We start from the raw sequence: 13924 nt of genomic DNA on the forward strand, positions 1-13924 counted from the left end.
TGTGGGGGGGGGAGAGAGAGAGAGATTAGGCCAAGGGTCACAGTTTCCCACTTCTGGTACAAGAAGTAGAACTTTAAAAAGGGATTTGAAAGGGGTAGGGTGAGTGATTTCATGGATAGAGAGGGACAAGTTTTTTCAGGGTGAATTGCTGACATGGCAGAAGACACAAATATGAACGAAAACAAAGAGACCCAAATTGCAGATGAGTTTGGTCCGACTTCTGTGGAGCTTAACATCATGGTTGTGTAGTTGAAGTATCTGCAGCACAATATTTTTATCTGATTTAAAGGGACACGAAGGTGAAGCTAAATTGTTGCTACAGTAGCTTTTGTAGAGTACATTTGAAAATCAGAAGTATAAAATGTATTAAATGATTGTCAAAAGTAAAGGATATAGCTGCAAGTTTTTCTCAGTGGGAGAAATGTCATCTGCTGCAACTTCCTGCAGAATTTTCAGATGAATTACAGAGTTTTTGGTAGCATGCACCATATTTTAGCCATAATGCCACTTCTTGTTTCTCATGGATTTTTCTCTCAGTTGTGTGGGCCTTCAGTGAATGTTACTCCATTTTTAATTGTAGGTAGCCTGGGTGTGTGTTCCCTCAGTTGAAAAAAGAGTACAGTTGTGAAATATTGCTTTTTAATATAACATTGGGCAATTTACACCTAACACCTATGTTTTTAACTCTCCTTTCTTAATAAGTTTGGACCTTGTGCTTGATAGAAGGACTCTGTTAAATCATTAACAAACCAAATGATGTTTGGTAACTTGACTAGTCTACATAAATTGTCCTCTGAACTTTTAGAAGGCTCTTATCTTTACTTGCTGGAAGTAAATAACCCCTTTTATAATGAGCACACTGGTGTAAACTTGCTTTTTAAGAATAAAAGGCAGAAAGTTTTTAAAATATATTCCCTTTCAAAATAGGAATTATAGACTTCTATAACTTGTCAGACTTGTATTTTATAACCCCTGCATTTTTCTTCTGCCTAGCTTTCTATCCATAGTCTACAAATCTAATAAATAAATACTAACTCCACTTCTGTCTTTGTCTTCCTAAGATACTTTTTTAACTTACTAAAATAGAAACTGTGTATGGCAAGGAAGCGTTAGCTCCTGCAAGCGTTGACTGAGTGTGTTGCTCTCATTTGGGAGGGCAAGTGGCATGAAGGGGAATTCACAGATCAGAGAACACGAGGGGATTCCTCTCCCCACCTCCTCCCCAAGCCCCTGGTATTTATTTATTTTATTTATTTAAAACATCTCTGGTATCCTCTAGGTCACTTTGTTGCCTTAAGACAGCCTTCCCCAAACTGGTGGCCTCCAGATATTTTGGATTTTAGCTCCCTTCAGCCTCAGGCAGCATGGCCAATGTTCAGGAATGCCTGGCACTGTAGTCCAAAACATCTGGAGGGCACCAAGTTAGGGAGGGCAGCTTCAGGAACACAAAGCAGCCTTTCTGTTCCTGAAGTTATTTTATGTATAACTTAGTTTGCTTTTTAAATTATCATTATATTTTAAAACTTTTAAAAGTTAACTCAGTAAATTCATAATTATTGTCTGAATAGATTAGAACTACATTAAATGACTGCTACAGTATCACAAACTCAGGACTCTATAGACTAAAACCCAAACTGTCAAGAATGCACATTTGCTGTCAAGAATGTGACTCTGCTTATATGTTGGGAAACTGAGCTTACATGTCTATCAGTAAAATATACTTTAGATCAATAATTTTATTAATGAATGAAAGAACTAACTATGCTGGGAATCTTTCAGAAAGGATTAAAAACATTTTTCTCCATGGTTTCATTGTTTCCGGACATTTTGCATCTCGAGTCTTTCTATAAAAATGTCCTTATTCCATAGTTTTTAGAAATCATTTTGTGGGGAGCAAAGGTTGAGTAACAATATATAAATACTATGTTTTAAATTCTAAAAGAAAATATTTCATAATCCAAAGCTGTTCAATTTTTCCAGTTGTTTATAAAAAATCAAAAATGGTCCTGGGGAAAAAGTTTTTCCCCCAAATTTTTCCTTTTTTTTTTTTCTTTTCTGGGCCTTCACATCTCAACTTACGAGCAGTTAAATGGCTTTCTGAATATTTTGGCACTTTATGCCAATCTTATTTTGGAAATTAGTCTTTAACTATTGGCACAATCTATCATCTCTAAGGATTGCATTCATAGGAGGGGAGTCGATTAAGCTTTTAGTGCTGCCCCTCCCCATTACCTTGTGTAGGTGCAAGAGCAGCAGAGACCACAAAATGCTTTTTTTTTCAACTTCCAAGAGCAGTATTCTAGTTTTTAGATAGCGACACCCCCCTTCCAAGGATCACAGTGCCTCTGTCTAGCAGTGTATGAGCCAGCATGTTTGACACCTAGCTTTCCTGCTGGAAAGGCTGCTGCGGGAGTGGGGAGAGAGGCGGTCCTTGAAGAGGAGGGTCAGGAACTGGTAGTCACTTTTTTTTTGGCCTGGCTAGAAAAGCTACCCAAGAATTGTAGATTCATGCATATGCCACTTTAGCATAGGGTTCCTGTCCCTGTGTGTCAAGCTATTTTATTCTGTTGTATGTGTTCCCTATTTGCGTAATCCTTTACCGCTCCACTATGCAACCACTTCCACATACAGTTCGAACAACCAAACTCCCTTTCCTTGTGTATCAGCCCCTTCTTTCTCTTGTTTTGTGTGTGTTTCTGGCTTGAGTATCCTCTCAGGGAGAAAGTTGGCATACAAATGCCCTGAATAAATAGGTTAGCATTCTGTTGCCAGCTCTGGATATCTCGATGGCCCAGCATTTGGTTCTCACGAATTATTGGGATGTGGGGAGGATGAAAATCTCCCAGGTGCACAAAGATTTTTTTTTAATTGAGCACAAAGTGTTTCTAGCTGAGCTCTTCCTCAGGGGAACTATGATTATAAAGAATATAAAACTATACTTTTTCTCTCATACTTTTTATCAATAGCAAAGCCAAATAATGGAAATGAACAACCAAATTATTTACCATTTTGATACACAATGTTTAGGTAATTACAGTACTAAAACATGAATAAACAATACTTTCTCATAACCAATATCAATGACAGTGAAGTAAATATGAAACAAACTATAAAAAAGTGGGGGGGGGAAACAACTCTCAAAAGCTCAGTGGTAAAACCTGATGATGTTGATGCTGGTTATAGTTATTATAGATTATAGAAAATTCTGTTCAAGTCATGTTGAACTCAAAAAAAACTCTTGTGCACCTAGAGGCCTCTTTCCTTTTACCCCAGTACTTTTCCACATTTCTACTCTGAGTTGTATTGCCTCCAAATATGAAGGTTCCATTTAGCTGGTATGGCTAAACATATTTGTGGGTATTGTCTGTGTATTTGTCTAATCCCCTTCTAAAGCTACCCAAGCTCATGACCATCGGTTATTATTTCCATACGTTAGGGCGCAATCCTGTGGCCGCTAGTCAGTGGCTACACAGCCATAGGATAGGTCGGTTCCACAGGTCAATGACCATACAGTTGCGCAGTAAATACTATACTGAGGTAGAGATATGAAATATTGAGTTAAAAAATGAATAGCTGATTGGCACTGCTGCTTAAAGGTAGAATTGGATGAGTCAGTTTCACGTTTTGCTGCATTTGAATTTTTGTTAATCTGAAGTTCTTTCTGTCACATTTATCAAGAAATTTGCAATTTTCAGTAAATTCTTATCAAAAAATGAACCAAACAGAATTCTTACCCAATTCTTCTTGAAGGTAATGGAGAACAGTGTTACAGTTGCATTGATCATGAAGCAACAGAAATAGAAACAGTATAGAAATGTAATAAATAAACAAATAATAAATACTTTTGATAAACAATTAGTCTTTTTGAACAACATCAAACTTTTTTTTAACTAGCAGTTGCTTTTCTTATACCTGTCAGCGCTTGTATACATCAGCTGATTTAAATATCCTGTGCCCAACTTGCCAGACATGATTAAAATGTTGGTATCTTTAAAAAGTTTTATTTTAAAGAATGCAGTCCCTCTAAAAGCCTTGTGCACTTAAGTAATGAGGATTTGTTATTTTAAAACTGCAGAAAAATTCAGTGGTATAAGTGGAAGTGCAAAGTAAAACATAAGATTAGAAAACTTTAGATACCAAAAAGTAAGGGAGAATACAGCAGCCTCTAAACAGAGCCAAGATGGTCGGTACAGTGAAAGTCTAAAGGACAGTTCAGGCATTCAGCCAAGCTAGAGAGGTGAAGTTCATATCTGGATTCTTACCAGTAATGCCGAAAGGATATTCTGCTCCTTTTTTGAGTGCTCAGGCAAAATAGCTCCAACACTATGCTCTAGGAAGAGAAAAGTTGAATGAATTAATGAGGGCCCCTGAGGTTGTCCTAGTCTCCAACTGTAGTTGGTAGGTATCCCACAAAACGGGAAAGAACCACAATGGGTTTTTTGGTTTGGGCTCCAGCTGTTCCTGTCACTGACAGAGGGAGGTGGGCAGGTCTAGAGGAGTATTTATGTGCACACTGCCATGTATTTTGATTGGCCCTGGTTCTCAGTCCTAATAATCTAGTTGGGTCTTATGGTCTTACTGTTAGATCCAACTGTTCTTACATGGCTTGCAGTGTGTGACATTTGTAGCCCTGATGAGAGTTGAATAGGGGCATAGCCTGCTTCTGGGAGAACCACAGTACTGCAGCCTTAAGTGATTTTATGGATAAAGTGTATGAGCCAGTGGCAGGCCTTAAGAACTAAAGAAGAATGATGAAGGAATTCTTGCAATCAGAATATAAATCTATTTGCATTGGAGGACCATGAATAGCATTTGTGCATACTGAAATATATGGATAAGAGTAGCATCTTCAGCACTGTTCAGAAGGGTGACCAGTTCATACTTCTGATAATTTTAGCATAATGTTTTTCAGTACTGCTGTTGACCTATAGTGGAGGGAAGGTTAGAAGACCTCTTCTTCTAATCGAAAACACATCTCAGCCAGTTTTAGTTTCTCTATCCCTTAGATTCATAGCTAAAAAAATAAAAAACATTACTATGGTGTAACATTGACAGGATAAAAATATATAATTGGATAGTTCACAGCATGGGAGGTATCTAAAGGCCTGGATATAGCAACACTTCCTTTTGAGGGATGAATGTTTGTGTTGTGTGCACACAGCATTTCACGATTTAATAGGTAGAGCATTCCCCTGCATGTAGAAGCAGAACTACAATACAAGAATTCACAGGCAATTTACAAAGACTCTTTGGCTTTCAATGGGTCAGTTCACATGTAATGCCAAACCATAGTTTTGCTCTGTAGAACAGGCCTGCTGCTGCCTGGTGCACTCCACTTCATTACTTCCTGGATTGTGGGAAATCATCGTTTGCAGTTACTTCCTAACTGGCAAACTATGGTATGCCTTTGCCCACCAAACCAGAACAGCAAACTTATCATTTGAAACTGATTTACCATTTACCTCAAGAAAACACACTAGGGGAGGAAGAGAAGGAGTGGGGAAGAGGAAGTGTGTGAGCCCAAGTCTTGATCTTGTAATGCCAGCACCAAATCATGGCATTTCCGTCTCCCTGAAATTGCCCTAAGTTTCATAGGAACTTTGAAAACATCAGTGGCAGCTTTCTTATATCCACATGAATAATTTTTACTGGGTTCTAAACAGTATGACATCTCAATAGAATAGTCTTTCTTTTATCATATATCAGTAAATGCTCCAAGTCCTAAAAGGCTTAGGACGCCAAGGCTACCATTCAAGAAAAAGCAGACGGATGATGATTTCATTAGAATTGAGAGCGCATTCCAAACTTGAAATATCTTTCCTATTGTATGTTACAGAAAATTGCAATAGATAGCTTCTGACGTCATAACATGTTTTAAAACCGTCCTACATGAGTGCCTACGCAGATCTCAAAAATGTGTGTCTCGTTTTGCTATCGTTAGGTTTCAGTTAGAGGTAGTGATTGCATCAGAGATTCTAACTTCCTTCAGCAATCAGCTCAGTTCCAGTTGTTGCTGGGCCAATCATTATGTAATGTTTCTTCCCCAAGAAAGTGTTGTGGTTTTACCCCTATGAAAGTACCATGTGTGCAAACTGAAGCATTTAAAAATTATGTTGATCCTAATGGCCTCAAGACAGTACTTTTAAAAGAGCATCTAGGCTGACTTCCAGCTGACATCCTAACACCGTTTGCTGAGATAAAAATTACATAGATTAAACACAGCTAGACAGCATGCATCCCAATGTACTTGTGTTGTCTTTTAGTTAAGGAAGAAATAGGAGGGAAACTAGACTTCTAAATGTAATTGTAGTAATAACCGTCTTTTTAAATTCCAGGATTTCTGCCTTCCGTGTCAAGCATAGCTAGCTGCACATTCGCCCTGGAATCTTGTTGAATAAAGGGCACTACTTATTATAGCTTAAAAATGTGAAGTGTGTATTTTTATTTTATTTATTTTATACAATTATGTCTGAGTTACCTTTTGGTCCCTAAGCAACTTACATCTAGAAACTTTAAAACCATTTTAAAACTTTAATAGGTATTATGAATATATCAAATATAATATATAATGTTATACTAAATTGTACTATGACTGTGGGTACAATGAATATTGCTTTTCTCAGGTTTTGGTGATAGACTTGTTAACAGAACAAGACCTGCCTGTAATTAAGAGATAAGGTTTTTGTAACTTACGTGTTCCTATATTTTGATTCCTTTCTGGAGTTCCTTCTATGTTTTTCTTATTTCCTCAGCCCCGGAATGAGATCTGATGTAAGCACTTCACCATCTACCTCTTCAGCAACTACGGGACCACCTCCCAAGCTCTGCCTTGTTTGCTCAGATGAGGCTTCTGGGTGTCATTATGGTGTCCTAACTTGTGGCAGCTGCAAAGTATTCTTCAAAAGAGCTGTGGAAGGTAAGATATAATCTAATTATGTAAAATGTAAAATAGTCTGTCCCATCTCAAACATTAGGGTGTTGATACATACATCATTAAAGTTCACTTCCATGCTGTCTCTTCATACTTTTCTCCAAATCTTTGGCCTTTAATGGTTACTGCTCAGACCAGCCACTGGTCCCAGATGCCATAGTGAACAAGAGTCCTATTCAGGCATTCTAAATATGGGTAAAGTAAATAAAGTGTGGGGAGGGGAGGGGATGAGCACACTAGCTCTGCTCCCCCACTGTCTCCCTCCACATGTAGGGGGCAACCATTTGAAAGAGTGAGCCTCTCCTATCCACAGAGGCTCCCCCTGTGATTTAGAACATCAGAAAATCGGGTTCCAAAAATCTCTCACAGGGAGAGCCTCTACAGAGAGAACAGGCTTTCCCTTTCAAAAAGTCAGCCTCCACATGTAGAGGGGATGGAAACATGTGAGGAGGGTGCAGGGCTAGCACACTTGTCCCCATTCCCCCTCCTCATGCATTTACTTTGCTCACATTTAGAACACATTTAGAATGTTTGAATAGAGCTAAGGTTCCTCTAATATTCACATGTGAGGGTTTGCGGGGGCGAGGGTTTAAAAATTTAATACAAAAGGGAAAACATGGAAGATAATTATGATTTTTTTGGTCATGTTTACTTACAGACCCTAACTGACTTTCTCCAAAGATGTTTACATATGTTGAATTCCAGCCTAGTTAGTTACTGTCTAATTTTCCCATGTGAACAGATCTTGATCATTGTTCAGACATTGATCTAGTTAATCAGTATTGATTAGGAGGACAAGAATAAAGGGAATCTTCTACTTTAGGCTTCTTTGTTGGGAGGGTGGAATGAGAAGGATGGATTTGGTTATTACTGTCTGTCTAGACAGAACACAGATCGATCCAGAAGAATTCTCAGCAGCTGTTTCTATAGATAGTGATAAGATATCAGAGTAAATGCAGACACAGAGGGAATGTTGGACTCACTTCTAAGAGAGACGCAAATCTTTACTTTCTATATGTAAACCTGACTTTTCCCTGTAAATTAAGGTAATGCACCCTACTTGTTATACTGATATAGAATTACATGGGTTTTTTTATTGTAAGCCACCTTGGGAAGACTGAAGTTTTGAAAGGCAGCTAAGAAATCCAATAAATAAACAGATAAATAGATAAATAAATGATAGTCTTATTTACTATCCTTGCAGACTAGATATTAGTTGTCGAATAAAGACTGTTTCACAATTACTCTCTCAGCAGGGAAACTCATTCAGGCTCTATCCCAGCCACTTATATAGTCTGCTAAAGTCTATTTTCTTCTGGCCTCCTGGACAGGTGACAGTCAAGAGGCCCCTTCCAGCATTCACCTACTCCTCGCCGTCCACTCCCCCCCCCGCCATGTTATCTATACAGATCCCCAGGTATCAGCACCACAAAACCACCGTGAACGTAGCTTTCTTCAAAATCAGCAGCACCTCCTCTGGCTGCAGCTTCTCTCCCTGAGAGGATAAATAGGTGGATTTCTCTCTTCCCAACAGCTTCTTTAAAAAAGCAGGCAAACTGGGAAAATAATCTGTTTAGAAGTGGTTTTGCATAAAAGCACTAGGTTCACAATGGGTGTGCAATGCCTACACTGGAGAATCTCTCCCAAAGAGCAGATAGCTGAATTCAAGGGGCATCTCATCCTGCCATATTGATTGATTGACTGATTGATTGAATTTCTTAATCGCCCATCTGGCCATGTACAGCAATACAGCTCTAAAACAATAAAATTCTACTTTAAAACATCATATTTTTAAAAATACCCTAACCCACCCCAAATGCCTACCTGAACAACTACGTTTTTAATGCGTAGCGGAAGGTCATTAAAGAGGGGGCATGGTGGAGTTCCCTAGGGAGAGAGCTCCACAGTGTGGGGGCCACCACAGAGAAGGCCCTCTCCCCCGTCCTCACCAGCTTAGCTGTCCTGGCTGATGGGACAGAGAGAAGGCCATCTGAGGCTGCGTACGGAAAGAAAAGAGCCATCAGAATGCTTAATTACACACAACTGCCTTTTGAAGAAGGCAATTTAGTGAATCAGCCCTCATAGAATGAATTTTAAAAACCTTTGGTGGAGCATTTTGTGCTATGTTTATATTACATTTTTCTTTTTAAAATTTTAAATATCTTTTGCTTTAGGAATCATGGGGCTATACGTACCCCTTAATGGGAATTGCCAAATTGACTCATGGTCATAAATTGTAAGTTTTGCATCTTGATGGTTAGAGGTTGCTGATTTGGAAGGAAAAGCAGAATTGTTCATGGACTTCTATGAACATAGTTTCCCAGAGTGGCAGTGTAGTCCTCAACAAAACAAACATAGTGACTGGATTCACACAACACTGTAACCCACACTCGGTGGTTGAGTGTGGGTTGTTGAACTGTGGGTGGTTTGTTGAACTATGGGTTAGCATGCTGTCTGAACCCAGGACATCTTCCACAGGGTGCCTTGTTAACCATGCAGTATGGCTTATTTTTCTTGAACAAGCCACCATGGTTTATTGTTGGGGTGTTCAGGGTGGCTAACAAGCCCCATTGCATGGTTAACAAGCCACCTGGCGGAACATGTCCTGGGTTCAGACAACATGCTAACGCACGGTTCAGCAAACAACCCACGGCTCAACCACAGAATGTGGGTTAGTGCGTTGTGTGAACTGGGTTCAGACAATATGATAACCCACACTCAAGGGTTGAGTATAGGTTGAGTGTGGGTTATTATTGAACCATGGGTTGTTGTTGAAACATGGATTATCGTGTTGTCTGAATTCAGCCACACTAATAAACCATGGTTTGTTAACTACAAACAACCCATGAAGAGAACCCGTGGTTTGTTGTTGGGTTGTGAACTGTGGGTTGTTTGAGGATAACAAACCATGGTTTGTTATCGCTGCCGGGTTCAGACAACATGATGACCCACATTTCAACAACAACTGACGGTTCAACGACAACCCCCATGCTCAACCCTTGAGTGTGGGTTATCGCATTGTCTGAACTCAGCCATTGTGATTCTTTGCTTGTTGGATTGCCAAGGGTATTCTTTGTTTGGCACTACAGTAATAGTATATTCATTGCATCACAATCCTGTGTATGATTACTCAAAAATAAGTCCCATTGAGTTGCGTGAGATTTACTGCTAGGTAAGTGGTATAGGACTGCACCCTCGGATCACAATCCTAGATAGCCATATGTACAGCCAAGGGAGTAATCTATGAAAACTTTTATTGTACCTGATAGATTATTGGCTCTAATCAATTTTTCAAAATCTCTTTAGTTGTCTTATATGTGTGCTGTATTCAGATTTAGGCACATGCAATTGGGCTGGCTGAAGGGGACATTCCCAACTCATCCTCCCCCTGAAAATGCTACACAGAAGGTCAGGGGACCCTGCTGAATGGGGTGAGCTGTGGTATGGGGTTGAGTGGAGGTACACACTGGGTTTGGACAATCAGCGGGGGAAACAACATATTGTCAGTTGTTTCCCCCATGTGTGCCGGTCGTGTGACCAGGATTATCCTAATTACCCACACTGCATTGTCCCAACCCTGTGTGGGCTTAGTGACTTTTCACCTGCCCTACATCCCATGCCTTGCAGTAGGGACTGTAAGGTGGGTGAAAAGTCACTACTCCTGCTCCACACACCAGGTTTGGATGACACAGCGGCACGGGTAATTAGGGTAATCCCGGTCACACGACCGACACACGCAGAGGACACAGTCGATGCTGCAGTGTTTCCCCCACAGATCACCCAAACCCAGAGAAAGTCTTGGATCAGAGCCCTTCTATCTACAGAAAGCAGAACTAGGATCCATCCCATTATATTTATATATAGATATAGGTGTGTGTATGAATAAATAAATATGCTGTGTAAGGACCAACTACACATGATGGACAGTTCTGTGATTCTTCCTCTCAGTAATAAAAAGCAACTGTGGGGAGCTGAACTTGGGGGCAGAGGACTGACTGAGGTGGGGGTGACAATAGTGCTACTTAGCTTTCCTTTCTTTATATTTTCCTATTCAAAATCATGCGCCCCCCCCCCCCAATCCCTGTCCTGCACCTCCTGTGGATATTTTTCATTAAACAAATGTCAGGAGGAAGAAGCATGCCGAGTGAAATTTGGCCCTAAACTTGCAAATGTAAGTACTACGTGGTTCAATTAGAGTGTGAAATCAACTCTACATTGCTTTTGATTTATCATTTAGCCTTTGAAAATCTGGACTAATAGCCAGGTTACCTTATGGCAAGAAAGTCCTGTAGCATTAGTAAGACTAACTAGCTCATTACTAAATGAGCATACTTCTTTGGATGCTTTCCTAGGACATCTTCAAATTTCCTGGCGAATAAAGGAACACCTCTTTTTATTTCAGAACTTTCTGCAATATCTGCTTTCTAGGAAATTCTTTCCCTGATCAGCTAAAAATTAGAGATGCCTAATCATATCCATATATCCTTAGAAGTTGTTTGTTGTAATTAGGCTTATTTTCGAGCTGGTGTTCTTAAAGCTGCAGCCTACATATCAAAATTTGTGTTTATTCATTGGTGAATTATTAGATTTGACACACATTTTGTCAAGAATACTATAAGAGAATAGGGAGGGACCTGCTTGTGTAGCCCATTTTAGATTTTCTTGTTTTTCAGAATGAAGGAGGGAGTTTTCTTGATAAACTGATACTTAAACCACTGTTGAACATACAGTGTGTGAACAGCAGAACTCAACAATCTTGATCTCCACTTTTGCCATGGCGAGTGGTCAGGCATCTTCTGGCCAGTGAAAGGAGCCTGACACATCCTCTAAATCCTGAAGCTATGGGGGGATGGGGGATGATCTCCAGCCCCAAAGTTGGATGGAATCCTGTGGGATTTGGTTTGGCTCTGCACTTGCTGGGCACAAGTACAGAGCCAAAGCAAGTCTCTGCCTCCCCTCTCGTGCTTTGAACTGGAGGTGTAGGTGAGGTGTCTGGGCTTGTTTCTGGATCTGCTCAGAGCTCCTGGTTTGTGCAGAGGCTGAATAAGCCAACACGCTTACCTCTCCCTCCTTTCCTCTGATTTGGAGAAGGGATACAAAGGCTCATGGGCTTTTTTCTGCGCTCGGTGCTGCAAACATCTAGCAACTGCAGAACCAAAGCAGGTCTGTGCTACCTTCCAGCTCCATGCTGGAAGTGGGTGGAGGAGAGTGAGGGCTTGTTATCACATTGGATAGAATCCCTTACCCAATGCTCCGCTCAAGCTGGAGATTGCCCCTAACCTCATTCAGAGACACAGTGTGAGGTTCACAGACAAGACCTCACTCTTTTGGAAGTGGCATGTTCTGGCCACAAAACATGTTGGTTGGTCACCAGGGCCAGGCAAAAAACAGATCTGTCAAGGTTCATTGCTTTTCCCCACTGTTGCTCATGTTTAATGCTGCTATATAATTCAATATGGAAAGAATGTGCTCTTTAAAAGTTGTAGTTAGATTTATTTTACTGCTAAGGTTTGCTTATACTTGAATCTCTGGTTCCATAAAAATTCCGAAGGATTTTGTTTGCCCGCTTCACAGGCTCCAAAACCCAAATAGTTTCCTCCCCGCTCTTTTAAAGTGGTAAAATGAATATATCCTAAAGAAGCATTTCAAAACTAAATTTCTCAGACTGGCTTTGCTGGCAGCTTGCTCTGGTGTTACCAACTTCTTGTAACCTAAAAAATGCAGAGAATACATAATTCTTTTCTAGGAAAAAATATTGATAGACATCTTAGAATGAATTATCTATAGTAGCTTTCCTAATGGTATTGTATTCTAAAAATTCCATATTGGAGAGATTATACAGTACTATAAAAAGGCATTTGAAGGACCATATACATTGATCTATATTGTAGAAATGTGAATGATCTTTAATTGTCCTCGGTAGCCTCTTTTTTGTAGTTCCATTCTGATTTTCCATGGCAACAAATTGAAACAGATTGAAACAGAAATTTGTAGGGAATTAAGTAATGAATAGTCTTCTTAAGAAAAGTCTCTCCTCTTTTACTTATCTAAAGAGTCATTCACAGAATTCTATGGCCAGCCTCCAACAAAACCACTGGCCAATATCTTGGCAAGTAAGAAAACCTAGGGGCCAAATGTCTGGAGGGAGCTTATGTTACAGTAGCTAAATTAGGCTGCCAGAGAAACCTGGACTAGAGTTTTGGGGAATGGGAGACTATCTGTTTTAGTTCTGGATGGCATTGGCAAGGGTTGCTTCTCCCCTTTCTGAAAAACAAAGAATGTTTGCTTTGTAAATTGGTTGGCTCGAAAAGCAAGCATGGATTTTTTGTGTTGAGTAGAAGAACTGTGGATTTAGCTCTGGTATCAAAAACAAATTCCTAGACTGAGTATGTGCTCACAGGCATTTAATCCCTTAATTCTGTGTGTGTGTGTGTGTGTGTTGTGTGTGTTGTCTATAACAAGAAAACAAAAGGGGTGGGGGAGGAGATGATTATTATTATTATTATTATTATTATTATTAAATTTATTAATCGCCCATCTGGCTGGTCACCCAGCCACTCTGGGCAATGTACAACATACAATAAAACAGTTTAAAACAATAAAATTCTACAATAAAAACATTTTCTAAAATACCCTAACCCAGCCCAAATGCCTGCCTGAACAACCACGTTTTTAATGCACGACGGAAGCTCATTAAAGAGGGGGCATGACGGAGTTCCCTAGGGAGGGAGTTCCACAGAGTGGGGGCCACCACAGAAAAGGCCCTCTCCCTCGTCCCCACCAGTCTAGCTGTCCTGGCTGATGGGACAGAGAGAAGGCCATCCGAGGCTGATCTTGTTAAGCGGCCTGTCTGGTGCTGCTGGAGGCGCTCCTTAAGATAGGCTGGGCCGGAACCATATAGGGTTTTAAAGGTCAAAACCAACACCTTGAATTTGGCCTGGAAAACAACTGGTAACCAGTGCAACTCCTTCAGCACTGGAGTGATGTGATCTC

General features: G+C 40.1%; 1 protein-coding gene across 2 annotated transcripts in view; it reads left to right on the forward strand.

Moving 5' to 3' along the window:
• Positions 1-13924, forward strand: part of NR3C1 (nuclear receptor subfamily 3 group C member 1) — a 99797-nt gene that overhangs the window by 51718 nt on the left and 34155 nt on the right. For both annotated transcript variants that reach the window (XM_084838778.1, XM_084838779.1), the window contains exon 3: positions 6753-6916. In XM_084838778.1, the coding sequence (XP_084694904.1) occupies positions 6753-6916 (164 nt within the window). The remainder of the gene's footprint in view (positions 1-6752; positions 6917-13924) is intronic.

The sequence above is a fragment of the Heloderma suspectum genome, chromosome 2, assembly GCF_057233095.1.
Source record: "Heloderma suspectum isolate Gila_16-S chromosome 2, 16-S_ref, whole genome shotgun sequence".
Taxonomy (NCBI): Eukaryota; Metazoa; Chordata; class Lepidosauria; order Squamata; family Helodermatidae; genus Heloderma; species Heloderma suspectum.